Source organism: Manacus vitellinus, unplaced genomic scaffold (assembly GCF_001715985.3).
Source record: "Manacus vitellinus isolate BGI_N305 unplaced genomic scaffold, ASM171598v3 scaffold_82_pilon, whole genome shotgun sequence".
NCBI lineage: Eukaryota > Metazoa > Chordata > Aves > Passeriformes > Pipridae > Manacus > Manacus vitellinus.
The window spans coordinates 1,442,463-1,469,797 of record NW_021940828.1 but is presented as its reverse complement, the minus strand read 5'-3'; the positions used below and the strand labels follow the sequence as shown (position 1 = coordinate 1,469,797).

General features: G+C 44.0%; 1 protein-coding gene across 8 annotated transcripts in view; it reads left to right on the top strand.

The window, feature by feature from the left end:
- HMBOX1 (homeobox containing 1) overlaps positions 1–27,335 on the top strand; it is a 67,910-nt gene that overhangs the window by 18,823 nt on the left and 21,752 nt on the right. For all 8 annotated transcript variants that reach the window (XM_018085539.3, XM_018085541.3, XM_008929057.4 and 5 more), the window contains exons 4-5: positions 5,272–5,382; positions 12,710–12,863. In XM_018085539.3, coding sequence (XP_017941028.1) covers positions 5,272–5,382; positions 12,710–12,863 — 265 coding nt within the window. The remainder of the gene's footprint in view (positions 1–5,271; positions 5,383–12,709; positions 12,864–27,335) is intronic.

Genomic DNA, 27,335 nt, shown 5'->3' with positions numbered 1-27,335 from the left:
GCTTTTCCTTTTGTTTTTCCTGCTGTAGCACAGGGGAAGTGATGGAGAGGGAGGATACATGACAGAGGAACATGGAGCTGAAGGTTAAAGTCAGCTGTTGCAGTAGAACAATTTTTTAGGCTCTCTTAGTCCATATAAAATTACCAGAAACTTTAAAAATGATTTAGCTAATGAATATGACGGGAAAAAATTAAACCTGGAAGACGTTCTATGGTGTACTGAGAGGAGAGGGCAGGTTGGAAAATAGTAACAGAGTATTAAATGGTGACTTGAAAATAAAGGAATGATTGATAAGAAGCAAAACCTTAACATAACACTTATTAGTGCTGGTCCTAAAAACAGGAGCTGCTTTTTATAGAAACTTTTTTAATGGTGTCTGTAATAAGATAAACAAGAAGCACTTGGGTTGGGCTCTGTATAAATAATCTCCTACTGATAAGAAAAATGACAGTATAAACAGGAGCTAATAATAGTTCCTGCGGAATTTCCTATCTTGGATTTGGAGCTGCTTTTACCAGGAGCTGCAGCTTTGCTCAGGGTGGGGGTTCAGCCCCATGTGGGGCAGGTGAGGGGCCAAATTTTTATCAGCCATAATTTGAAGTCTTGTGCTGCAATTTGCCTTAATTGCCACTGGGCATCAATTGAGTTCTGGTCAGAAGGTAAAGGGTAAAAAGAGAAATGTAAACTTGCTAAGAGATGCTGCCTGAGCTTCCAAATGGGGCTGGAAAGTGGGGGAAATGTTTTCAGGAACTCTGTTCTGTGCTACAGTAAAGGAGAGAGGGAGGAGTATTCAGGGATGAGCCCTTTGCAGGTGGGAATAAATCTTTTGATGGATGATGCCTTTGCAAGGTTTGGAAATACTACCTTTCCCATTTTTTACACATAGGGAGTGAAGGAACACAAAAAATAAAAAAATCCTTATTTTCCTGAGGTTGCAGAGCAGAAATTTCAATCCAGATTTTTTTATAAAACCAAACCATTTAAAAAGCCAAAGCAAACCCCAAGAATAAAAACACAGAGGTCATTTTTTGTTGTTGTTTTTAAATACACATAAAGCTTTGCAGGGTGCAGTTCTGCTCACCTTCCCAATTATTCTGCTGGTACAGCCCAGCCCTGTCCTACTGTCTCTGTCTTAACTGAGATGAGAACTCCAGGAGTTGGCTTTCCATTATGCTAAACACACACAGCATCCAGTGCAGTGGAGGGCAGCCTTGGAGCACTGCTGGAACAAATAAAATCCCTAAAGGTTTGGAACCTACACACAGGGATGCTGAGCAAATGCAAATACAAAGGGAAACTTAACTAGTCCTGTTGTGTGAAGAGAATTCAGAAAGTTACTGAGTTACTGATCATCTGAAATGGCATGCCACTGGATTTTGAAAAACATTTTCCTTCCTTCCTTCTTTTTTAAAACTCATGACAACACAGGGAAAGCTTTTTTTTCCCCCTATGATTTTGATCTTTGCAGGTTTTCTGTAAACAAGCTTTGCTAATCTCCTTAAATTGATAGGTGTCCTTTGCAAGCACTTGTTCTGTGGATGTAGGACTTTGCTTACAAAGTGAAGAATTAAAACACAGGCAGTTACTTTCTTCTCCGGGTCTGACGTGTTTCCAGGTGCTTCTAAAAACCTCTCCTGAAAGAAACATGAAAGAAATGCAAAGCAGAGCCGCCGAACAAATCTGTGAAGGTGAAAACCAGTTCCCAAAGACTCGCTGAGTAGCAGCGTTGAGGGTTATGAGGAGATTTGTACTGCAGATACCAGTTGCCTCCTCTTGATGCTGTGTTTTGCCATTTCTTTTATATATTTGAAAGGGAAACTCTTTCCCCAGTAACTTGTGTAGCAGCCAACAGGGCTGGCCAGAGGAGTGAGCACGACCTGCCACCTCCGTGGGGTTTATTGTTAGGAAGCATAACCTGCCACGGGAAGGAGTGATGTGTGACACAAGAAGTCAGCATTTAAATTGCAACAGCCCTTTGTGAACACCACTTTTCTTCAGTGTTTTCAGTGAGAAAACTATGTGTGCTCACAGCCACGTGTTCGTGGCCCTGCTGTTGCTGGGCCCAGAGGATGACAGTCTTCCCCATTCAGTTTGGGAGTGAATTTCCTCCACACAGCTGGATTTTCAGTACTCCAGAGAACTTATTTTATTAAGCTACTTCTGGCAGCAGGAGGATTTCTTTTTTTCCTGCCAGTGCAATTTCCTAGAGAGGAATGATTACAGGCAACGTGCCGGCGTGGTCCTGGTGTGGCAGTACCTGGCCCTGGCCCTGAGGCACTTGAGATGCAACAAACTCTGACATGACAATTTGAGGGGGGTTGTTTTTTTAATTGAATAGAGTGAAGGATGGATTTGGATTAGGACACTGGGATCTAGGAGATCCTGGATCAATTCTGCTGCAGACTTTGCACGTGACCTTGATCAGTGAAGCCGTTGAAATGTGGTTTTTGGGCCTCTAAACCGAGCTGAGGTACAGATAAGTTTTATGCCTTAAGAACATTTTGCAGAAGCAGCTTTGTGAACTGTGAGGACTCCCAGTGAGTCAAAGGATCAGCTGCTGTGGCTAAATGACACCAGTTATTTTGCCACAGAAGGATTCCAGCAGAGATACAGCTCTGCATTGGAGGACTTTGGTGCAGTTCAGTACCTTGTGACAGTGCAGAGTTGGTGGTAAGACAGATCCAGGTTAAAAGATGGGAAAAGACATTGGAGCAAATCCAGAGAAGGGCCATGGAGATGATTAGAAGGATGAGGCACCTCTCCTGTGAGAACAGGCTGAAGGGATTGGGGTTGTTCAGCCTGGAGAAGAGAAGGCTCTGGGGAGATCTTATTGTGGCCTATAAGAAAGATGGGACAAACTTAGCAGGGCCTGTTATGACAAGGGGTAATGTTTTTAAACTGAAGGAAGATCAGTTTAGATTAGATAGAAGAAAGAAGCTTTTTACAATGAGAACAGCCAAACCCTGGCACAGGTTACCCAGAAAGTTTTTGGATGCCCTATCCTTGGAAACATTCAAGGTCGGGTTGGATGGGGCTCTGAACAACCTGACCTAGTTGATGATGTCCCTGCTCATTGCAGGGGGTGTTGGACTAGATGACCTCTAAAGGTCTTTTCCAACTCAAATTTCCTGTAATTCTATGAAAGTGGACATGGCAACACCCAGCTTGAGCCTTTTGGCTCCTTCCCCTTTGTGCTGTCCCGAGCACATGGTCTGGAGTGGTCACGTCTGTACCACGTTGTGACCGTGTCAGGCAGCCTTGTGAGGAGAATTCGGATTTTCCACTTGCTGAGGACATCTAATCTCTTATTTATAATTTTTATCTAACAGTGCTCTGTGTTTATGTCTTAGTTTGTTATCCAAGCACTCAGCACACGCTAATTCACTGCAGTGAGTGTAAGTGGACCGTAGTAAACAAGTAAATGTGTGGTGCTGTTACCCAGTGATTGATGGGAGCCAGGCAGCCAAACCTTCGTGTCCCACAGCACTGTGTCCAAAAAATGGCTTTTATAAATCATAAGAGTAGGTCAAGAGCTGCAAATTTTCGAAACTTGGTCCTTTCACTGGTGATCAAGCATCTAGATGGCATGATTTCAACTAGGCTCTTGAAGCTTTGGTCTGGGCCAGAGGATATCACCAACTTGAATTGACTTCTTTTGGTATTAACTTGTAACTTCCACTGTTACTTGATGTAAACTTGGCAGGATCTAAGATTTCTGCTTGGTTGAATAATTCCACTTCCCTTGTAATATAAACTCAATTTTAGATCCCAGTGTGGGCCCTGGGGGTAGGCAACTCTTGGCTGCCCCAGCTGTTCCTGAGCTCTTTCAGTTGTGGGCAAGGCAGTCTCTGGGAATGGGTTTTAAGAAAATCAGGGTCTGTTTTGTGGGCACAGCCCTGGTGAACAGCAGTAAACTTCTGCCTCCGAAACAAAACATTCCTACCCCTTTTCCCCAGGATAATTAAAACTTCATAGCCTCCAGAATTCCGTTTAAGGAAGAACAATTAAGAGTATAAACCCCATGATTTTAAAAATCTGGTTGGAGTAAACCCACCTGAATATGGTACCTGAGAGTCAAGTTGAGACATTCTGAACTTAACTGCCTTCGGTGTTCAACACAGAAAAAAAGCACAGTAAAACCCCCAGATTGGAAGCAGTAAAACTACAGGGGGTTGTTTTTCATGAGTTAAATATGATTATGAGATCTTACAAAACCTTGATGCATCTCAAGAGGGAACAGGGAGTTTGGTTTCTGTGTGAGAACCAGCCTCTACCTGCCTGGGCATTATCACCAAGCAGGTGGTGGCACAGGTGGTGTTGGCAGTATATTGTTACTTGGAGCACCTCCTAAAACTTCACTTCTCAGGAGAGTGGAGATGTTGTTAACCCTTCCTGGTGGCTGAAGAGCCTTGTGGAAAGCACAGGGAATTGTTCTGCCTGAAGTTCTGCTGCAGTTATTCAGCAAACTGTATACATTTGTTGATGTTGCCAAGTGAACCTACAGTTCACCTCCTGGTGCACTTTTAAAGCTCTTGTTTTGTTTAGTTTCCCTCCTAATCACTTTTTGCCCTTTCTGCATTGATCTTTCATTTGCTGTCAGGCTTTGGAAATAACTGTATTACCTTCTATGATTTTTTCCCCCCTTTTTACTCTTAGAAATCTTGCTATAAAAAGTGGAATATTTTGTCCCTAATCATGCCTGGATACCTGGAGCTTGACTCCTGCTTTGCTGGCAGACAGCTGCCCTTCCTGGGTTGTTTTCTGGCCGTTGTTCCAGCTGCTGACAGTTGGTTTGCTCCACTTCTGGGCTGATTTGATCTGTATCACCCAGACTGTTTCTGTGTTTATCTCCCTCATTCAAGCATCGAGTGATAACGATCTCTTAACTATCTTATATACTTGTAACAGTGGGGAAGGGACTTGTTCCCATTTCACAGATGAAGAAGTTTAAGAGTCGGGGAAGTTGTGGACAGTTGGAGTCGCTGGTAGATTTGGCTTCCCACTTTTGCACCCTTTTTGCCTGTGGGTCGATTGGGCAGATTCCAGGATGTCCCTTGAGTAAGGATGAACAAAAAACACCAGGGAGAAGTTAAGGCAGTTTGGGGCAGGGCAGGGAGTCTTCAGCTCTGCTTTTCCTGGGATCCAAGCACTGCAGGTTCCTGGGCTTTGTGAGGCAACACCTTTTATCAGTATAAAAACCACCTAAAAATGTTTTAGATATAACAAGTTTTCTCTTTCTCCTTTTTTTGTGTTTTGTTCTGGTTTTTCCAGGGATCAGTCAGAGCCGGATCTCCCATTGGCTGTTGCAGCAGGGGTCGGACCTGAGTGAACAGAAGAAAAGGGCATTTTACAGATGGTACCAGCTTGAGAAGACAAATCCTGGTAAACAAATACAGCCTAAACATCTCCTGCTGTTTATTTATGGAATGGAAACCTTTTGTCACGGTTCTGTCACTGATAATTTACTCCTTGTCTGGGGTACTCCAGAGGTTCTTCCTCTGAATGGTGTCATTTTTGGGAGGGTGGGAGCAGATCTTCACTTTACTTCTCAACAAATGATCCAGAACTGACTCATCCAGATCTGTCTCATCCATAGCTGTCTGTCCAGCTCCTCAGTCATGGATACTTGCCTTGCCCTCCCACCACTAACTAAATCTGGGAATCAGAAGCAGTCAATGGAGTTACAGTCAGTTAATTAATGAAATACCTGCTGAGGCTCTTCAGAATGAACAATTAGAAAACATTAATAATGGCTGCATAATACAGAGTTGCAGCAAAAAAATCCACAGTTTGGCAGAGAGGATCTTTGGGATAACTTCAGAGGGTTTTGAGTTGGATCTCCTGGATGGGATGTTGATAGTTCCAGTGATAAACTGGAGATGTGTCTTTTAAATCCCACCTGCCTCTCCAAATCTCAAAATAGATCTTGAATATAAAAGGAGAAGTAAAGCTCCTCATTATCTTGAACTAACCAGCAATCTTAAGCATCACAGTTTAATTAATTTCCTCACATTGTTCTTCTCCACAGATTTTGTTTGACCACAGTTCTTTTTTTTTTCCCTTTAGCAGTTTTATTGTAAAGATCAAAATATTTACGTTTAATTTCCTTTAAACAATGGCATGATTAAATTAGCTGTGTAATTGTTTTAAGGAATTTCAAACTCAGGCTCTCTAATGCGAGCTTGGCTTCAATACCCAGAACTCTATTAAGAAAAATTCCAGTGAAAACAAGAGTCTCAAAACCCCTGCTTTGTGTGTGAGCTGAAAATCAAGAGGCTCCAGCTGCCAATTGGCCTGGGACTGCCTCAGATTGAAGTTGGGTGGGTTCAAAGTGACAGCTGAGCCTGTTTCTTCTGTTAAGCATGTAGAAATTTGTTTTAAAGAATGAAAGTGCCAAGGAGCCTTGCTTTTTGCAGTGGCTGGAATTGTGACACTCAGGATCAGCAAAGTTCCTGGGTACAACCATCCAGTATCAGCTCCTTGGAAAGGCTGGGATTGTGCCCTGCAAAGTGACTCCCAGACATTTCCCTTTGATGGAAGGTGTTGCCTCCAAAGTAGTGGAGAAACTTAGAGGGTTTTGGAAAGTGTATTTTGGGGAAAAAGCCCCACAAAAATCTGCTCCAGATGAAACCTGTTGTGTGGATCTTTCCTATCACTTTGCATCTTTTCTTGCCAGTGTCACATGAAGCTGTTTAAGAAATCACATTCTGTGCTGGGATAAGAGAAATCTTGTCCAATTCAGCACTAGAATCTTTATTTCTTATCCTTCTTTCTTTCCCCATATTAACAAACTCACATCTCCTTTGTCCTTTTGCTCTTGAGAAGTGTCTTAAGGAAGGAAGACTTTAAACACTGAAGGATATGGCTTAAATTTAAATGAGTCCACGTGAACCTCTACTTTTCTTTATGCACACATGGAAAACCTCCTGGAAGAGAGGTTGTTTGAGTGTAACCTTTTTCCCAATAAGAAATCTTAAACAGCATTTTCAAGAAGTGTAAAAGGCAAATTGTTTCCTCTGCCTAAGCAAAGGGACTGTTTGGATGCACTTAAATTCCTTTTAGAACCAAATAACATTTGGTTTCTTTTAAGGCACTGAGGTAAAGGGAGGAACCTTCAGCTTTCCTGCAGCTGTGGGGAAAGTCTGCTTGAGGAAAATGGGGTTGTATTTATTTATTTATTGTAGGATCATCCACTGCTTTGAATTACTGCCATCTACTATATTGCAGGTCAGAGCAGGTAGCCAGGAGATAATTAACAAGTGTCTTCTGGAAGGTACCAACCTTGTCCAAAGAATCCTGGATTTAAATCACTGTTACGAAACCAATTTAGAGACGAAGTTTTGGATCCTACTTGGAGTATCCTGTGATTAGTAGACAAAGCACTACATTCTGCTGCCTCCTCTAAAGCCAGAAAATGAGGAAATCAGTGGAACTTCCTGCCACATTCCCAAAGTGATACCATCACTGCACTCTCTGTAGTGTGAAAGATTGTCCTCCTTGGAGGAAACTTGAGAGATTAAATGACTGGCATGTGCTTTTTTTCTGTTTGCTTGCTTGCTGAGAAGTGGCATTTGGCTTTCTGTTCTCAGAATTCCCAACTTTTCCAATTCCAGCTGCTGGGGACAAAACCTCAGTCCTTTGAGTGACAGAGTCAGGTCTCTGTGCAGAACACCTGCATGTTTGAGTTACCAGTGGGCACAGTGAGGTCTTTGGGAACTAATTAGTTCCCCAATTTCTTTAATTCCTTATCTTGCAAAGCTCAGAGTAAGTCCAGACTGAATTTGTGTAATGGAAAAAAACCTTTCACTTAAAATTGAATTGGTTTTGAAGGACTAGGACAGCAGATAAAATCAATTTATAAACTGGGAAGGAGGAATAGTTGTTTTGTGTGGAAAGGACTGGAGATCTCTTGGCAGGCCTGCAGCCCTCCCTTGGCTCTGCCACTTTTTCTGTACAATTTGTAGAATTCACCTTTCACTTCCCCATCTCCTCAACAAAGGTGAGCCCCATTCCCTGAGTGTGACACCCCTGCTTTGCCTCACAGCAGGGTCTGTCTTTTACTGTGCTTATATAAGCAAAAGATAACTTATAAATATATAAAAAGAGATTTTATTTTAGTTTTTTTTTTTCAAATGTAGAATGGTGCTATATAATGCTTTAAATCATCCACAAGCTTTCCTGCATCTACCAACCAAAGAATTTCATGTTGGGGAGCCTTAAGGCAGTTTCAGGACACTGCTGCTGTTCAGATGTTGCTCCTTTGTGGAAGAAACTCAGCAATTCCATCACTTCCATTCTTTTCCAGGTTTCTCTGACCTCTTGAATGTGCTGTTTGTTCCTTGCTTGGGTTTGATTGCTGGTTTGCATGGGCAGTTTCTGTATTTCTCCTGTCTCTGGTGGGGGGTGTTCAGACAGCAGCAGGCTGGAACGTTGCAAGAGAGACTGAAATCTCATGGACCAGGGTGAAAAAACCACCCACTTATCCTACTGTTTGCAATAATCTTGCTCAAAAATGTCTTTACCAACGTTTTCCTGGTAGGAGTGATGTCAGAGTTAATGGCATTGCTGTGAATTCCAGTGTTCTACTGGTTGTAAATTTTTCTGGGAGGAGTTGCCATTTAGGGTGAAAGGTGGTTTTTTTGTTGAAGGGGAGAAGTCAGTGCTAAATGCAAGTATTTGAAAGGTCTTTAATCCAATTAATAGGGATGCTTTTCATTTAGATGGCGCTTTTTTCAGACAGGCACCACTTGTCCTGTGGTTTGTGGAGGACTGAGAGCATTTTGGCAGTAGATAAATAGTATATATTTCAGAAGCCAGTATATGAGTGCAGAGAGTCCTGCAACGTTCTGACTGATTTTTTTCAGAGCCCATGGGTTTTAAATAAATAAATATTTCTTTTTAGATTGGTAGTTGTTACCCTGATTAGTTTGCCTGACACTGGGTCTTGGACAATGTGGAAAGTTTGTTATGGAGTAACTTTAACTTGTCTCTTGCCTCTTGTAGTGCAAAGTGAAGCTGGCACCCAGAAATGATATGTTAAAGTTACAGATGGGTACAGACTGCTTCCATTTAGGCTGGGTATTTATTTCTGCCAGTCTTCTGTAATAGGAAGGCAGCTGTGGTCACCTTGAAGAGAACCCTCTGCTCTTGCTCCTTGAACAAAAGGGAAAAAGAGAGGTAGTTATTGTCAAGATGTAGCATCTCTTGTGTTATTCCCACAGCAGTTCTTGTTGAGCTCTAAAAGAAAAGCCTACCCAAAATCAGGGGGTTTGCACTGGGAATGGATTGTTGATGATGTGCTGTTTCCCAGAGCAAACAGTCCCTGCTCTGATCCTTTTCATCCAGGGCAGGAGCTCTGGAGGGAACTTTTTGCTGTGCTGCTGCTGATCCAAATCTGCCCTGGCTCGGGAGGAACTGAGAGGTGTTTATTGTGTGATCTGGGGTCAGCCTGGCTAAAAATACAGTGAGACATCTGTTCTTATCAGTGCAGGGGAAGAGAGGTACTTGCTGCAAAGGCTTGCCAGGAAATGGTTCCTTGGAGCTGGGAGATGCCTGAGGCTCAGAGTTACCATCCTGTGGCAGGGCCTCTGTGGGGCACGTGATGGGGATCAACAACTGCATGGGATGCTCTTACAGCAACTCCCTTTCTTCAGGATGGTGTCTGGGATGTGCCAAGAGGAGGCAGCCCTTCTCCATGAGGAATTCTGAATACAGAGAGAGCTGCATTCCAGTGGGGAAGCACCAATCTTGCCTCCTCTCCCCAAAAACCCACCTGCAGGATCCTCGAAGTCATACCTTGCGTTTGAGGGAATTCAGGTTTGCCCAGAGAAAACCCAGCACTGCAGGAAAAGGTGCCCAGCACTGGCAGGGAGTGAGAGATGCCACTTTTGCTTTCCCTCTGTGAAGGCAGTTCTTCCCAGGCAGTTCACCTCTACACCCCTGAGAGATGTCTGGCTGTTTGATGCATATACTGAGATGAAAATCTCAGGCTGCATTTTCTCCACTCTTGTCTGCTCAGGAGAGAAGTTTCACTTCTTCTTCTTAAAAGCTGTTTGAGGGGTTTATAAAAAGATTCTGAACTGGTGACTGGGATGTAACTTAGTAAGTTATAAAGAAGTGGAGCTGGGTGGTGAGAAGGTTGGGATGAAGCTTTAGAACAGCAGAATAAATAGGATCCCCAAGTGCTCATTGAATTGAGGGGGATGAGGAAAAGCTCCAGAGTTACCCTACCAAATGTGGCAGCAGTGCATGTCAGGAATCCTAAATGGTTTGGGTTCAAGATCACCTTGTTCCACCCCTGCCATGGGCAGGGGCACCTCCCACTGTCCCAGGTTGCTCCAAGCCCCATCCAACCTGGCCTTGGACACTTCCAGGGATGAGCAGCCACAGCTTCTCTGGGCAACCTGTGCCAGGGCCTGCCCACCCTCCCAGCCAACACTTCCTTCCCAATCTCCCATCTCTCCCTGCCCTCTGGCAGTGGGAAGCCATTCCCTGTGTCCTGTCCCTCCATCCTTTGTCCCCAGTCCCTCTCCAGCTCCCCTGGAGCCCCTTTAGGCTCTGGAAGGTGCTGGAAGGTCTCCCTGGATCCTTCTCTTCTCCAGTTGAACCCCCCCAGCTCTCCCAGCCTGTCTCCATGGCACAGGGGCTCCAGCCCTTGGTGCATCCCATGTCCACTCTTTCCACACATACATCCAAGCTCATTTTGGGTCTCTTTATGCATTCAGATCCTTCCCTCTCTGTTTGTGGTACTTACTTGTAATTCTCAGCATATTTCTCTCTTATCTGCTGCTGATATTGATGTTACCCCATAGAAAAGAGAAATAGGTAAATTGATCCAGCAGGGCTACTAAAACAAAAAAAGTACGTTATATTCAGTATGTGAACATATCAGTAGCAGCAGCAGCAGCAAATTTATGCATTCAATGCAGATTTTTTTCAACCTCTGTCTGAAAAATCTCAGAAAAATTTCATGGAAGGACTTACCTTGATGTTGGTCATCACTGATTTTCCTATACTCTCCCTGTGAAATTAAACCTTCAGGTAGGGAAAGTATATTGCTAAGACAATGCAGGGAAAGTGAATTTCTTTTCCTGTTCTTCCCTGTCTCTTTTTTAATTTTTTTTTTTTAAGGAGGGACGTTTTGTGGTTTTTTGTTTGTTTTTCAATTTTTGAAGTGTATTTAAAGCTTGGGAACTTGACACCCACCCAACCCCCTAAAGTGTGCAAGTACTAGAAAAACCAGATAAGGAGCTTTCCTTGAAATGGCCTCCCAGTAAAACTGGCACTATAGGAAATATTTCATGTTTCAATAAAACCCAAGTAATCTGTGTGGGCTCGTTAGCTGGGAATTAGTGAGAGGCACCGTGTGTTGTGTGTGCAAGGCAGAGATTGTGGGGCTTCACTTCCTACAGGCTCCTCCTGGGTAACATTTGTAAATTGTTTGGAGCTCTACTACCTGCCACAGATGCAGTGAGGAAAATACTCTGTGTGCATTTCTGGGAGGGAGCACAGCCAAGTGCCTAAATAGCTCATTTCTTGCTTTTTAGCTGCAGGAATTTGTTTATTGGTTAAACTCTTAAGTTCCCTTGACCCTTCTACCCCGTTGTGTATTAGAGGAGCAGTGTTGTTTCACTACCACAGTCTGTTTGGATGATTAAATCCCAACCCAGAGGGGTTTGCTGTCTGTGTGTGCACAATTCTGTGAGCAGAGCTGCTCCTCCTGGAGCTGCCCGGTGCAGGAATTCCGGTGGAGCTCAGAATGCTTGTGGGATAGAGGTGGTGATTTCTCTTTTCATACACCTTTTTTTTTTCTTCTTTCTGTTTTGCACACAAGAGCAGCTCTTCCCTCCCTGTGGGGGAAGTCACTGAGCACAGAGCTGTCCTTCAGAACATGCCCTGCTTTCCGTCCTCGTGTCCTGTCCCAGGTTCCCGTCCTCACCCGGGGATGTATGAAAGATCGATCTCCCAGTGTGTGCCTTGATTTATCTTGATTTATTAACTGAGAGGCTCCTGTGGAAAGAATCAGGGGTGAGTTTCAAAGGGGCCTTTCCTGAAGGCATCTTGCCAAGTCCCGTCTCGTGCTTGATGCTTTCCAGCTCAGAGCTATTGAAAGGAGAAATGCATCCACAGAAGGGGAGCAGAAGAGGAAAGTTGTGGTGTTAATCTGCTTTCAGTGACTTTTCCAGGCCCCCTGGCACCCGTGAGCCCATGTTTGCACAGGCCACAGGTTGTGCTTCTGTTGGTGGAGCTGCTTCAGGTGTTCCCTCAGCTCTTTGGACAGGCTGAAATACCATTGGTATAAATTTTCCATTTTGTTTCCTGACACTGCTGTAAAATTAAACAGAACTTGCTGTTTCCCATTTTGTGACAGACCAGGTGGCAGCACAGCCTAAATAAATCCCAGCTGGGGCACAGCTCACCCTTTCTTTACAACCCCTTTCCTCTTGATGAAGACAGGACAGCTCTTCCTAAGTGCCTGTCAGCTCAGTTATGTCTCCTTAGACTTCCATGGTCACCTTGTACCTCTCTGGCTTGGAGCTTGGGGATGGCAACTCTTAGTGTATCTTTAAGGTGTCTCTGTTGGACAATGCTTTTCTTTTTTAGTGTGAATGGTTTCACCATTTGTCCTGTCTTTTTTTCCCACGAACAGGAATGAGAGGATGGGCATGACTTTTAACCCTCTGAAACCCACAATATTTGTTATTCTTAGGGGCCACACTAAGCATGAGACCAGCTCCTATCCCTGTAGAAGAGCCAGAATGGAGACAGACGCCTCCCCCAGTCACAGCTACCTCTGGGACCTTCAGACTACGGCGAGGCAGTCGGTTCACGTGGAGAAAGGAGTGCCTGGCAGTCATGGAAAGGTAGGTCACTCTGGGGCTTTGGAGCTGGGTGTTTTAAACCCAACTCAAGTGTCCTTTTGCCTGCTCTGGTGAACAGCAGCACTGTTTTCCTGGGTGTGTTTTAGCATCATGCAAGCCTGTAATTGATTCTAGAGAGTAGGAGGAGCTGTTTTACCTCTTGTGTTGTTTAAAAAAATGTAGCACTGCTCTGGACAATCTCTCTTTTTTTTTTTTTTGTAGCCCCCAGGACATCATGTCTTTAGCTCAGTATTGGTGTTCAGCTCTTCCTTTGCTTTTGCAGAAACCTTTCCACTTAGCCTAATCCAGACTCCCTCTTGGTGGGAGTCTGCACTCTCTTTACACTCTGCATTTCTCCTTTCCCACTTTCCTCATTTCCCCTCCTGGTGTATCCAGGTATTTTATAGTTGGTACTGGCATTTGGACAGCGCTGTGATTGCTCAGGATGCAGAACTTTGCCTAACAAGCAGTAGATTCCTTGTCCAAAAAGGCTCTTACAACCCTTTTGTATGAGCTGGGAGCAGCACAGAGCAAAGTGGATCTTTCAAACACATCTGCAGAGTGGGAGGTGATCATTAGAGCTCCCAGCCCTCCAGTCCTGCAGAGACAGAGCACTCTGAGCCTGGGTGTGCTTTGCCTTCCCCTCTGCTCGCAGTAATGTCTCTTTTGTGGATAATGTTGTATAACAGGAAAGGGCCAGTGAACTCAGGTGTAGTTTGGGGATGAATACTTGTTTCTGTTCAGGGCTAAATGGCTGGGAAGAGTTTTCTCCCCTCTGAGGGCAGGAGGAGCTTCCTTTCCATGGAAGCACCATGTGTGTGCTGCACTCCTCTGGTTTGCAATTCCAGCGAGACCTCGGCCAGCAGATCTGTGGGATGTGCTTTTACCATTTCTATAATGCTCCTCTTCCCTCCTGCTTGCACAAGGGCCTGGGGAACTGATTAGGAGCAGGAGCTGAGGCTGAGCTAAGACTGAAATCCTGAGCTCCCTCGGGAACACAGGGATAGACACACTTCTGTGTGGGCACAGGCCATCACAGGGTCTTTGCAGGACTGGAACCAGTAACTAAGTGTTTGTTTCCCTGTTCTGGCCTGGCACTGCATTGATGTTTTCACCTTAGGCTGGATGTTTCCCCGAAGGAAATATTTGAAATCTGTTCTGCTTTGCTGGACTAAGCTAATGCAAAGTCCTGGGATCTGATTGTACAGGACTGTGTTTTTCTGGTGTCCCCCTCCACAGAGGCAGTACAGGATCTTTAGCACTTTAAAATGTTTGTATGACTCTCCTGATGTGTAAAATGACAAACCACCACAGCTCTGTGTGCCTTCAGGACAGCACCATCTCCTGATGAACCCTCTGTGTATGAAATAGTTATGCTTGATGTAGAATTAGAGCTCTTTGGACGTGGCTGTTTTCATTTTTTGGTTTCTATCTGGCCTGAAGTGCAATAACTGCTGTGATTTGCTGTTTGAATCCTGTTTGTACCTCAGACACCTCTGTGGGGAAACACAGAGCAGAGAAAGAGCTGAGCAAACCAGCACTACCCTTTCCTCCTCCACACCTCTCCTCAAGCCTTTCTCTGCTGAGACACTCTCAGAGAACCTGTGGTGGTTTGATGTGCCTGTTAGAAAGGTGTGAGGTTTGGGTTTGGTTATGGAAAGAAGCAAATCAGTGCTGAGTTTGAAATCACCCAGTTGTGAATGCAGATACGTAATCGCTCGATCTTAATTTTTCATTAACTTCTTTTCTTCTTTGTCGTTCTTGGTTTTGTTCTCTGTGTCTTGTGCTCTGTAAGGTCTTTGCTGCAAGGGTTTTCTTCTTATTCTGCTGCTGCCACATTGCCTTAATCCTGGCTTTAATGTTAATTTACCAAGCCCTTGGTAGGTCACCGTGAGCACTGAGTTTCCCAGCCTTGTGTGGGGTACTGGAAATCAGGGCTGAGGAGTTTCATTCAAGGCAGGACCACAGTAAAAGTGTTGTATGGCAATAAAACTACCCCATAAAGCAAGCTGGGAATATGGTTGTTAAACTGTTGTGCTTTAGTAGGCCTAGTGAGCTGGAGGGATGAGCTGTTTTATGTGACAGGTCCTGAAAGAGTGGGAGAAAAATGTCCTTCTGGGAGCCCCAGGAAGAAAGGAACTAATTTCACTTACAAGTCACTGGAGTCTTCCAGGCTTGTCCATAATGTGGCTCATAACAGCAGCAGGATGGAGGTAACCAGATTCCTGGCTGTCTGGCCCAAGAGGTTGGATTTTCTCCATGCCATAGGGTCAGGAATAAGTATTTGGCCACTAAAATGGTGGTTGGCATTGCCTGTGGGCTGGTGCTGTTTGTTGGGTAATTGGCATTTTCCTCCCAAGGATTAAATTTTGACTGTGAATGGAGGCATCTCACTTTATTGGGCTGTTTTCCTCCAGGAGGTGCAAGTTCCACTGCATTGTGTTTGTATGTCCTGCTGCTTTGGGAACTTCAGCTGATAACTGTCCAGCAAGGAGGAACAGGGATGCAGGAGACAATTCCATCCAACTCATATGAGGGTTGTAAGCACCTCCCTCTCTAATTGCCTTCTGCACTTAGAACTGACTTTGGTCATTTAGTTTAAAGCCTGAAGATAAGAGGGTTGAATCTAAACCTTACTGGAAACTCTTGTGTAGGTAATGCAGAACTTCTTCCTTCTGGATGTTACTGGAATGCTGCATAAACAATTTTTGGGTGAGGGTGGGGGTGTTGACCTGCTCTGTCAGTTAATTGTGTGCTTTTGAGTTGTATTCAGTTGGTGAGAACTGCCATCACTAAAAGTCGATGTGTCAAACCAGCTGAGAGCACTTCAGGGGAAGGACCTGAATTTGCTTGCAAAAATTAGAGGGATTTGCTTCCTGGAGCACTGAAAATGCACAGCCCCAGTCAGGATTTGGCCCATGAGCTGAATGAGAAGGGTGAGGGTTGAAGGGCTCGTTTCTCTTTTTTTTCTTTAATATTGAAATCAACAAAAATTCCAGTGCAATTAATTATTATATTGGTGCCAACCTGATAGGATTAAGATTAGAGTTAGGGCCATATACTTAGATGTCTGATGTACCTAAGTGTCTGTGTACAGGATATGTGTATTAAAGAAACTAATTGGTTTATACTGGATTTCCAGAATGCTGCTTGTGGTTTGTGTAATTCAATTCTCCAGTCTTCCCTGCTTTTTTGGAATCCTCCCAGAGTAGTTTATTAGTCTCTGGGCTTAGATTTCGGACAATGGATTTGGGTCTCTTTTCTCCTTTTATTTATTTATTTCTTTTTTTTTTTTAAAACATCTCTCTCAATATTTATGCTGTGAAGGTTAAGAGGAGCAGTAGTTCCAGAAAGTAAAGCTCTATATTTAACTGCAGACTAGGTGTGGTTCAGACAACTGCAGTGCAAAGCTCCTTCTCTCTGCTGTGCTACTGATACCAACCTTGACCTGTTCCCTCCTGGAGCCTCCTGCCCGTGGAATATGCTGAGTTTTGAGTGTGTTGTTGTCGTGTGGCTCTGCCCTCCTTTGGGAACAGAGCTAGGACTGCAAGAGTCCTTTCTGTGCAAACCTCAGGTTAAACTTGAAAGCCTGTTTCTGCTTCACTTTCCTGTTCTTTTTCTGTTACTTTTTGTCCCACAGCTAATTTTTATTTTTCTTTTCTCTGCTTTACCTCTTCTTTTCAACCCCTCTCGTTAGAACCACAAAATAGAAAATTCCCTCAGGGTTTTCTCTCCTTTTTTTTTTTTTTTAAACGAAGCTGTGTTGTCTTGTCGTTTTATTTTCTTTATTGTTATTTTTTTCCCCAAGTGATTCGTGCTTCTCCTCTAATCATGTGTTGGAGTTGAGGTTTATCTTCTTTTTCAGGCAAACAGAATAACTAAGATTGGCAGCAGAATCAGTGACTTTATACCCGTTTTAAGGCCCTTTTGTCGAGTGCCATTAAAGACTGGAGGGGGGGGTTGAGTGTTGTTTTTTAAGTATACACTTTATCCAAAGATTAAATTAAAAAGCCTGTAAATTCTGCCCTAAACAAAAATGAATAATTCATCAGTTGAACGCATTTCAGTTTGTCTGGGGAGCAGAGACTTTGCTTTCTGGTTGAGGGTTATTTGGTTTGATTTTATGGGTCTGATTTTTTTTATTTTAACACTTGTCTGTGCTTGTGAAACTCCTTTTGTAAAGGGTGTATTTAGATTAAATAAGACTAAGATGATATAGATACCCATTATCCCCATTTCATAGGTGGCAAAACAGAGTCAGGTGTTTCACTTGGCTTTATTCCTGAGAGAAATGGGTTTAGATTTCTCAAGATAGGAGGGTATAGTTTCATGCTATAGCTGAGCTGAATTAACAGTTTGTCACCAGCTCATCCTTAGGTGTTATCCTGCCTCACCACCCTTCTCAATTCCCCCTCCTCCTCAGTTTCCCTGCTCCTACCACCCTGCACTGTGCCAGATATGTTTCTTGTCTGATGGAAATAGCAGCCAGTTCAGCTCAGTTCAGGGAAAATAAATCCTTCTTGTTCCCCCCCTGCATTTTCCTGAATTGGTTCATCTTGCTGTGCAGGGAGGGGGTGCCAGAGCTGTCCCAGGGCAGAGGACAGGGATGCACAGCTGGGAGCACAGGGAAGGGGAAGTTTAACAAAAGATGGATGGATTATCCATGGTGGGTTTTTGATCTGCTTGGTTTTGTTCTGGTTTTGTTTGGTTTGAGTTTGGTGAGTTCCTGGTTTCATTAAAAGCGTGGCCATACTGGCAGTTGTGCTGGCATCATGGAAGAGGGGTCTTTTGATTTTTCCAGGGAACAGGAATGGATTAGTTCCATGAGGATTAGAGGGATGGAGCACCTGTCCTGTGAGGAAAGGCTGGGAGAGCTGGGGGGGTTCACCTGGAGAAGAGAAGGATCCAGGGAGACCTGAGAGCCCCTTCCAGTACCTAAAGGGGCTCCAGGAGAGCTGGAGATGGACTTGGGACAAGGGACAGGAGGGACAGGACAAGGGGGAATGGCTTCCCACTGCCAGAGGGCAGGGTTAGATGGGATATTGGGAAGGAATTCTTCCCTGTAAGGGTGGTGAGGAACTGAAATAGAATTCCTAGAGAAGCTGTGGCTGCCCCTGGATCCCTGGAAGTGTCCCAGGCCAGGTTGGACAGGGCTTGGAGCACCCTGGGCTAGTGGAAGGTGTCTCTGCCCCTGGCAGGGAGGTGGAACTGGCTGATCTTTAAGGTCCCTCCCAACCCAACCCATTCCGTGATTCTACACTGTGGAAGTTTTACCCTCCTGAAAGAGGCCCCTCCATCCCTGTTCCCGACGAAGTGGTGCCGGGATGGGCCCACGGAGTCCTGGCCATGGTCCTGGCCCTGGGCAATGTCAGCCCTGACATGGGTTATTAGAAATCCTTCCGATTGTGAAAGCTCTATTACTGCAGCTCTCCCCAGCGCCGGGGCTTCCACGGCTTCCCTGGGGAAAACGAGAGCTCTATTAGCTCCTGAAATCCAGTTAGGAAATTTTCTTAGTTAATTTTATCCCATTACTCTTAGTTATGTCTTCTAGCAGAGCCTTAATACCGGCCCCATAGGGGATCTAAGTTTCCTGTGCGAGGCTTTGGAGGAGATTGAAGTTTGGGATTCATTGCGTCTCTCCCTTTCCAAGCTGCCAACAGAGCAGGAAGTCGTGTCCTTCGGCCTCTTCCATTAGGCTGGTACATTGTTAGGAACAGAACATCAGTTTCTCATCAATATAACGATGTCCACGGAGTGCTGCTCGTCTTTCTTGGCCTTGCTGGGAGGTTTGGAGTGCTGGGAATTGTGCTCTGCCATCCCTGTGACCCTCAGGTGTCCTTGAACCTTTTGGTGACTCGCTGTTCTCACTATAAAATATCTCCTACCTGCTCTGGAGCTGAGCCAGTCCGAAGGAAGGGTGAGCAAGGTGCTAAAAGCCTCCAGTTTTTGGGTTGCCAAGAAATATTTGGGTTAGGAAAGACTTCCTGACTTCAGGAATGGTGGAGCATTAAGCAGGTTGCGGGAATTACAGAACATTTCTCAGGAGCAAATCAGCTGAAATCTGTCAGGATGATTCTGAGACACTTGATCTTAATGCAGAGGAAAACATCAGGTGATTTCTTTACATTATTTTCCAGCTCTTTCTACTCTGTCATAAGGTGTTTGTTAGTCAGCAACTTGCAGTGGGAGGTTCAACTTCATTAAGTCCTTTGAGACTCAGGGAGTGTGGTTTTTTGTTTGTTTTTTTGGTTTTTTTTTTTAGGATCTTTGCAGTTCTTGCCTGTGAAATGCTTTGAGATCTGAGCGAGGGCACTTTGCAAAGGCACCCAGCAAAGTTCACTTTGCTGTTCAGACCCAGGCAAGATCTTTTTATTGCCTGAAAGTTCAAGTGGTTTGGCTCAGGGTCATTGCTGTATGTCTTCATAAAATGCAAGAGCAGCCATTTTCTGCCTGACACAGGATCTTCCTTATTTTGCATCAGATCAAGCTCTGTTCCCTCTCAGACATGCATAATATACAAGCTTCCTATTCTAATCAGCTGTAAGCAAATCCCAGTTGTTGGGCAGATTGCAGGCAGTAAAATAGAATGCAAGGATGTCTGTCCAAAGTCTCGCCGGACTCTGGTTTCCTCAAGGATCCAGCACTTAATGAGTTATTTTCCTTTCTAGAGAGCTCAGGTGCTTTTTCTTTCTTTGTGTTCTCTTTTTTTTTTTTTTTTAATAATAAAAGAGATGATCTGTGGGAGGGGCAGCTCCTTGCAGCAGACTCTAGATAAAATTTTTGTATCTGCCAAGGTCAAAATAACTGAAATCAACATTTACAAAAAGGAACTTTGTCAGTCTGACCTGTAACAGCACTGCCTGGTGCTGTAAACCCACATTTTAGGGATGGGAATTCTTCTCTAGTCCAGATACTCTCCTGCATTTCTGCAGGACCAGTTGAGATACTCGGTGTTCACACCTGGATAGCTGGTGTGGCTGTGGACAAAAGCTCTTATCTCTTATCCTGTATATATTTTTTTTTAATCCTGCTATTGTAGCTCTGGGCATTCTTATTATTCACATAAATATGTAATTCCTTCTAAATCCTGCCAAGGTCTTCAGGGTACTTCTGGAGAACTAATTATACCTGGTTTCATTTTAAATGCTAAAATGTGTTTAAAAAGTCCAAGGTCCCTTTGGCCTGAGTATCATGAGAAAGAACAAGACAGAACATTGCATTTATCCCTCACCATTTGCAGTATGTGCTGCTATCAATGTGCTGCTCATTTATCTCCTCTCTGAACTTAACAGTCACTCTCTTATCTCTTCTCAGATGCCAAGGCTTCCCTTGCCTTTAATAATATTAATTGTCACTCTTCTCTGGACCTTTTCTATTCCTACATTCAATTTTTAGTGACCTGGGGCAGGTGAGCAGGGACCCGAGCAGAACTGATTTCCATATTTCCAGGGTGAATATTCCAGCTTACACAACCAGCTGCATCTGATTCCTGTTGTTCTCTGACCTCCAGCCCAGCATTTGTATTTTTTGCTGATCACTTTTGTGTATTGACTGAGAGTATCTTTTCTCTGAACAGTCTTTCCTGAAGGATTACAATAATTTGGATGCACTCATATATGTGAGGGGTTGGAATTTGTTCCTCTCTGTGTGCATTACCCTAAGACAGCAAATAAAGTTGAATCATGGGAGTGTTAATTGCTGTGAATTTCAAAAATACCTGCTTTATTTATATCCAGTATAAATAATTCACCTTCCAGAACGTTATTAACTGTTAATGCCAGTCATTTTAGGGCACAACTTCTCTGAGCCAAGGGCTTGTGCTCTGTCCATGCACGGAGCCCAGTGCTCTTTACAATCATGTTGAGACCTCTAGATGCTGTTTGCTGTAAGGACACTGTGAAAATCCAAGTCTGGTGCTGTGATTTCTCTCTCTTTGAGGTTTTTTTCTTTGCCAGTGCTTGACTTGCTGTAATCCCTCATGGTGTTCTTCTCCCTGTGACTGCTCTGTTCAAAAGATGGTAACAAAAAGCTCATATTAATCGTTCTTAATTGCTGTTTTCTTAGCTGTTACCATGAATTCAGGAGGCAGGGCAAGCCAGGACATCCTTGTCACACAGACTGTGTGAGGTGGCCCCTGACACCTTCAGGCTGCATTTTGGGTGGCTGTTTTATAATGACTTTGTTAAGTCACTGTGACCAAAAGACACAATGCAACAAAGGCACCAAAAAGGCAAAACCTGACAGGGCTGGGGATGCTGCTCTTCCCAGTCCTGGAGAAAAAGCATTTGAAAAAGCATTTGCCTATGGAGATAGGCTGGGAGAGCTGGGGGTGTCCAGCCTGGAGAAGAGAAGGATCCAGGGAGACCTTGGAGCCCCTTCCAGTGCCTAAAGGGGCTCCAGGAGAGCTGGAGAGGGACTTGGGACAAGGGATGGAGGGACAGGACAAGGGGGAATGGCCTTGAACTGAAGGAGAGCAGGGTTAGATGGGATATTGGGCTGTCCAAATCTGAGTTTAGCTGGAGGAACAGCCATCCCTCACTGCAGGACCCACCTGACCTGTAACTTTACCCATGGAAAAACCCACTGGAGTGAATTCCAGAATTAAATCCTGAGGGATCTGGAAAGCATTCAGAAGGAATCAGTGATCAGGTTGGCACCTTGTCCCCTCTGCCAGTGCTGCATCCAGCTGTCAGCAAGGAGGATCCAGGAGCACCATCCAGCCCAAAGCACAGCTGGAATTGCCCATTCCTGGTTTCTGGAACTGTGCAGAGTGTTCCTGCTGACTCTCACTGCAACTCCTCTCTGAACAGAGTCCAAACCTACCTCGGTGAAGGGAAATTCTCTGCCATCCAGTAACAGATGTGAGGTCTTTATACAAGTAATAAACAGAGTAATTACAAGGAGAAGTGAGGGAGGAAAATTCCTAAGTAAAACTCCTTAAGTGTGTTGCATCATGTATTTATGGGCTCCTTGGTCAGGCTGTGGAGCACTTTAAAGAGACTAAAAAGAATGTTCTCTCAGAGAACTGTATGGGCTTTACCCACAGAAGTCACTGCCACATCCTAGATTCTTTTTTATTCCTTTTTTTAATTTTTTTTTTTTTTTTTATGATCCAGGGTAGCACAACTGACCTTTTTTATGGTTGATATTCCTTTGGAACATGCATAAGTTTTAATTTGTTTTGAATATTGTGCTGTCTGTGAGGAACTCCATCAACAGAGTAGAAGACATGGACCTGGTCCAAGGAGGTTTTTTTAATATGAAAAAGAATGAGAAAATAGGGCATTAAGTACACAATATATAGAAAAAGTCATCTGATTTGTTGCTTATTATGTACATGGGTTGGTGCTTTTTCAGTTGCTTAATGCCCCTTGGACAGGAACATTGGACTGAGACTTCCAGTTTCATCTTCAGCTTCTCTTGTTTCCCTGAGCCTTTATTATATCCTTTTCAGAATGTGATTAAATTCTCTGTCTTTGAGGCAAATACAGCCAAGGGCACAACAGCTTGATGGGGGGTGGCTGCCCAGCAGGCTCTTTGACAAGGAAAGAGTAGCACAGAATCCCAGAATGGTTTGGGTTGGGAGGGACCTTAAAGATCAGCCAGTTCCACTTCCCTGCCATGGGCAGGGACACCTTCCCCCTATCCCAGGTGGCTCCAAGCCCTGTCCAACCTGACCTTGGACACTTCCAGGGATCCAGGGGCTGCCACAGCTGCTCTGGGCAACCTGTGCCAGGGCCTCCCCACCCTCCCAGCCAACAATTCCTTCCCAATCTCCCATCTCTCCCTGCCCTCTGGCAGTGGGAAGCCATTCCCTGTGTCCTGTCCCTCCATCCCTTGTCCCAAGTCCCTCTCTAACTCTCCTGGAGCCCCTTTAGGCTCTGGAATGTGCTCCAAGGTCTCCCTGGATCCTTCTCTTCTCCAGTTGAACCCCCCCAGCTCCCCCAGCCTGTCTCCATAGGCCAATGCTTTTTTTAATGATTTCCTTATGCTTTTCCTCATGCTTTTCCTCCTGGATTGGGAAGAGCAGCATCCTCAGCTCTTGTCAGGCTTTGCCTTTTTGGTGTTTTTGTTGAACTTTGTCTTTTGGTCACAGGGCCTTCACAGAAAACAGTCTTTCCAGCCGATGATCTTGCTGTGCCTGTGGAGTTGTTCTTCCCAAAGTGGGTGACCTTGGAAGCTGCACCATTACATTTCTCTTTAGTTCTTGCCCTCAGGATTGTCCATTGCTTTTTATGGTGCTTCAGTTCACTGTATTGACGTGGCTTCTGACTTTGTCATCAGCAGGTTTCACTGCCATGTGCACACTTTGTGGCGAGATCATTGAGTGTTTTCCTTCTTAAGGTGCTCCAAAGATACTTGAGGAGTATCACTGATCACTGCCCTCCAAGCCATTAGCTTAATTTTTTAGTCTTCTTCTTGTTTATATGTTTCTTTCTACCCTATCTCATAGTTGTACTCACCTTTATCTTTTCCAAAATTAGGAATAATTCCCCGTTTGTCACTTCATCAAATACTTCACTGGAGCCCAAAAACGACAGGAGTAATTAATTTTTCTAGACATACAGTCAACAACTCCTCAGTTGCTGGAGCATCACTGCCAACATTGTTCAAATCAGGCCTCCCAAAAGGACTATTCCAAGGGAACTTGGCTGATCTGGAGAGTGACAAGGACACTTCAGAGGAAACACGTGGAAAAAACCACGGAGGGCACAAATCTTGGAGTCAGGAGCTGTGAGTTGGTTTCTCAGCTCTGTGACTACTTTCTTGGGTCTATATCTCTTAACTTTGCTGCTCTTCTACCTGTAGAATATTACCTTCTAATAATATTAATAAGATGAAAGAAGACAATTCCAGAACACTTTTGAAGGAGCTGATGGTCTGGGTATGGAAAGCACTCTTGGAATACAAAGCATGAAGGGTATTGGTAAATGAAGTAATTTTTGTAGTCCTTGGAGCTTAGCATTTCTGAGGTAATTCACAGTCCTATAGGCAAAAAAAAAAAAAAAGTAAAAAGTTGGATAATAAACCCAGCTATTTCCTCCCTATGGATGGTGAATGGCCACTGAATAATCTCTAGGAAATAAATAAAAATAAATGACAAGATGTTGCTGCTGCCCGACCTGAGAAACGCTCTTCAAGGATCCCAGAGGTACCTGATGACTTAAAACTTCCCTTAAATCTCCTCCTTTGCTGTGTTGTCTGCAAAGAACCCCAGGAAGTTTGTCTTGGCACCAAAGTAGTTCAATCAACTGGCATTGCTGGCCTGTGTTCATTCATTATTTCTCATTCTCAGTTGCTCAAATCCATCTGTTGTGTTGCATTCAGGTTGCAAGGCAGACAGTAGATTGATATTAAAAAATTAAATACCTTTTCCTGCTTTCTGTCTGTACAGCAATTAATGGGATAACAGTTCTAGCCCAGATCTTGGAGGTACCAGGCATTAAAAATACATGTAATAAGCCCAAAATCAGATTTAATCCTGAACCTCTTGACTTCAGGTGCTGGATATCCTGCAGGAATTTGCCTTGTCTTTGGAATCCTGTAGGATCCTCCTTTTTATTTTCTGAAAATGCAGCAGTAGTGATGACTGTCAGTGCTCTTCTGAGCTGAGCTGAGTCTGGTCCAAGCCTGAAAATTGAAAATAAAAACTCGTGGATCTTTGAGGGGAAATGCTGATGATGATGTTGGAAGCTGTCAGCTCAAGCCAAGCTTTATCACAAATCTCAGGACTGGGATTTTTCCCCTCCTGGAGGCTTAGGACAAAGGGAGACTTCAAGTTTCCCAGCCTGGAGGACTATAAAATTTTGGAAAACAAGACCTTACTGAGGCTAAGCTAAGAATAACCTGAGAGGCCTTGCTGACATTATGTACACACATTTTTTGTTATCCAGTCCTGAACTTCCCATTAAAGCACAATTTTGAGGGAAGGATAGGCTGTTCTCCTGGGAATACTTAACTTCAGATGAGCTGAAAACTGAATTCTGGCTCTGGTGAGTGTAAAATTTTCTTCAGGAGAGCAGAAAAAGATAGTTTGCGTTGAGCAGTGTAAAATCCAAGTTCTGCCATTTGTTCATGTGTCCATATAAAGCCTTGGAATCCTCTGTTGGCCTGCAAATGGTATCTCTGATAACCACAGCGTCCATCAGGGGACCTCTGGCTGGAATGGTGGGTCACCAACAGCCCTTCCCAGCGGGTGGGAACCAGCCAGGGCTGCTTTCTGCAGGGCCTCATCCCTTTGGAGATGTTTCTTCCATGGGCTGACCCTGCCTGAGCTCTGCTTGCCTCAGGAGAACCAGATAATCCAGAGGATGCAACTAAAATAACACTTCCCCTGCCCCGAGTCAGAAAATGAAGAGGAGATGTTTGTTCCACAGTTGTTTTCATAAAGGCCTTGTTTATCAGTCACTGAGTCCAGAGGATTTAATGCACATAAATATCCCTGTAGCATGTAGGTCTCAATTTAAATATTACCAGTAAATAAAAGAGAGGAAGAGATCCCATTATTCATGCTTGGATGCCTTGTTAGGAAGAGCTTTGAAGGTGCTGTTCGCTCACACCAGCCTCCTGTTGAAATATTATAGAACAGTTCTCACTTTATCATGTTGGTTTCTTGCTGGCTTCAAAAAAATTCCCCTTTCCCTTTTGTTTTAGGAACAATTTAGTGAACACTGTTGACTTTGGGGGTCTGTGATGCCTCTAAATTTAAGGATAGTCCAAATTGTAGCTGTTCTCTGCTGTCAGGGCCTTCAAGGTGCCTTAAGCAGGAGGTACCTGTGTGTTACAAATTGCTCCAAACTCCAGATCTCTCTGTTCAGAAGAGGCCTGTTGTGTCATTTCAAAAATACTCTTATCACCAAATCCAATTACAAGGAAGAGTAAATCACCACCTCCGATGTCTCAACTATTCTTTTTTTTTTAATTGTTAATTATCTCGACAGTAGGGTGCTGGAGATTAGGAGGCACAGATTATCTGCTGCAAGTGTGAAGCTTTCAGAGCTATTATCAATTAATTCTGTTTTTAAACAAATTCTAGGATAATATTAACAGCTTGATAGGATTGTGGTCCTTGAGACCGCTGTCAAAATACTGAGAAAGTGCTGTTTAAAAATGAAAAGCTTGTTGTTGCATTAGCTCTGAAGGTCATACAGCTTCTCCACCCGGTGCAAGGTGTATTTTTGGCATTTTAATCTACACTGTAGAGTAGATTCCTGCTAAGAAACATCAGTAAAATGATTGTCTTGGAGTTCAGGCACTGATTTGTAAAACCAGAATAGAGCCAGCTGTATTGCATGAAGTTTTTTAATGCATGCTGACTGACATGACTGTGGAATTTACACACACAAACACATCCTGACATGGGAAATAATTACAGTTTATATAAGTGCTCTAAGTGATCTAGTCCTGTTGATCTCCTCCAGATTTGCACTTGCCATGAAAAGAAGTACAGGAATGAAGCATTTCTTACAATGAGAGGCTTAAAAACTGTGCTGTCCCTGGCAATACCTTGGGCTTGAAAACTCGAGCTGGGAATGAGATGCAGGTTTTAAAAAAACGAGGATTTTTACAGTTTAGTTTCAAAGGTGATTTAAAGTTATGGTAAAGGTTCTACATTGGATAAAACCCCAATTTTTCATGTAGGGGCTGGATACCTCTGTAGGTCAAACAGAAGATCTGGGCTTAATGCCAGAATAGCTGAGAAACCTCTGGTCAGAGCTGTAGAAGAGGTCGGGTGGTTTTTCCAGTCCTGTGGACCCGTGGAAGTGTGGAATCCATTAGCTAAGGGATAGTGCTGTGGGGAAAACAGCAGAGAACTGTAGCCACCATGTTCAGCAGTGGGTTTTTCTGGGCTGGGCATTTGTTCTTAGGTTTGTTTTTGCTGCAGGAATGGCAGAATTGCATCCAGAGAGCTGCACTTCCCAGCCTTGCCTGGTTGTTTTGCAGTCCTGGGGGAAGGAGAGGACGGTGCCTTCGGTGCAGTTCTCTGCTCCATCAGAGTTTATCTGTGCAGGGTGTTATCTCTGAGCTTTAATTTTGCTGTCACAAATAGAAATGACTTTATATTGTGGGGTGAACTCTTCAGTTGACACCCCTGTCGTTATTACAGGATCTGTAGAAATATCAGTAGATGAAACGGATGGTGTCATCTGCTGACCTCTCTGGAAATGGCATTAGGGATATTCTTGGCCAGTATTTACTGGGAAATAAACTAGTCATTACACTTTCTGATGAGATTATGCTTTGAATGTCACTCCTCTGACAGTCTGTCTCGTGCCACGTGGAGATAAGATCTGAGGCACAGATGACAGACCAACTTCAGAAATATTTCCATTGATTTGACAGCCTGAATAATAGTTCTGTTAAAAGCCACAAAGACTCAAACAGTGACCTCTGGCTGCTGGGTGATACTGGGCTGATAAATCTACTAATGAGAGATAAATAGGTAAGTGAGTGGTTTCTGTGACTTGTCAGTGG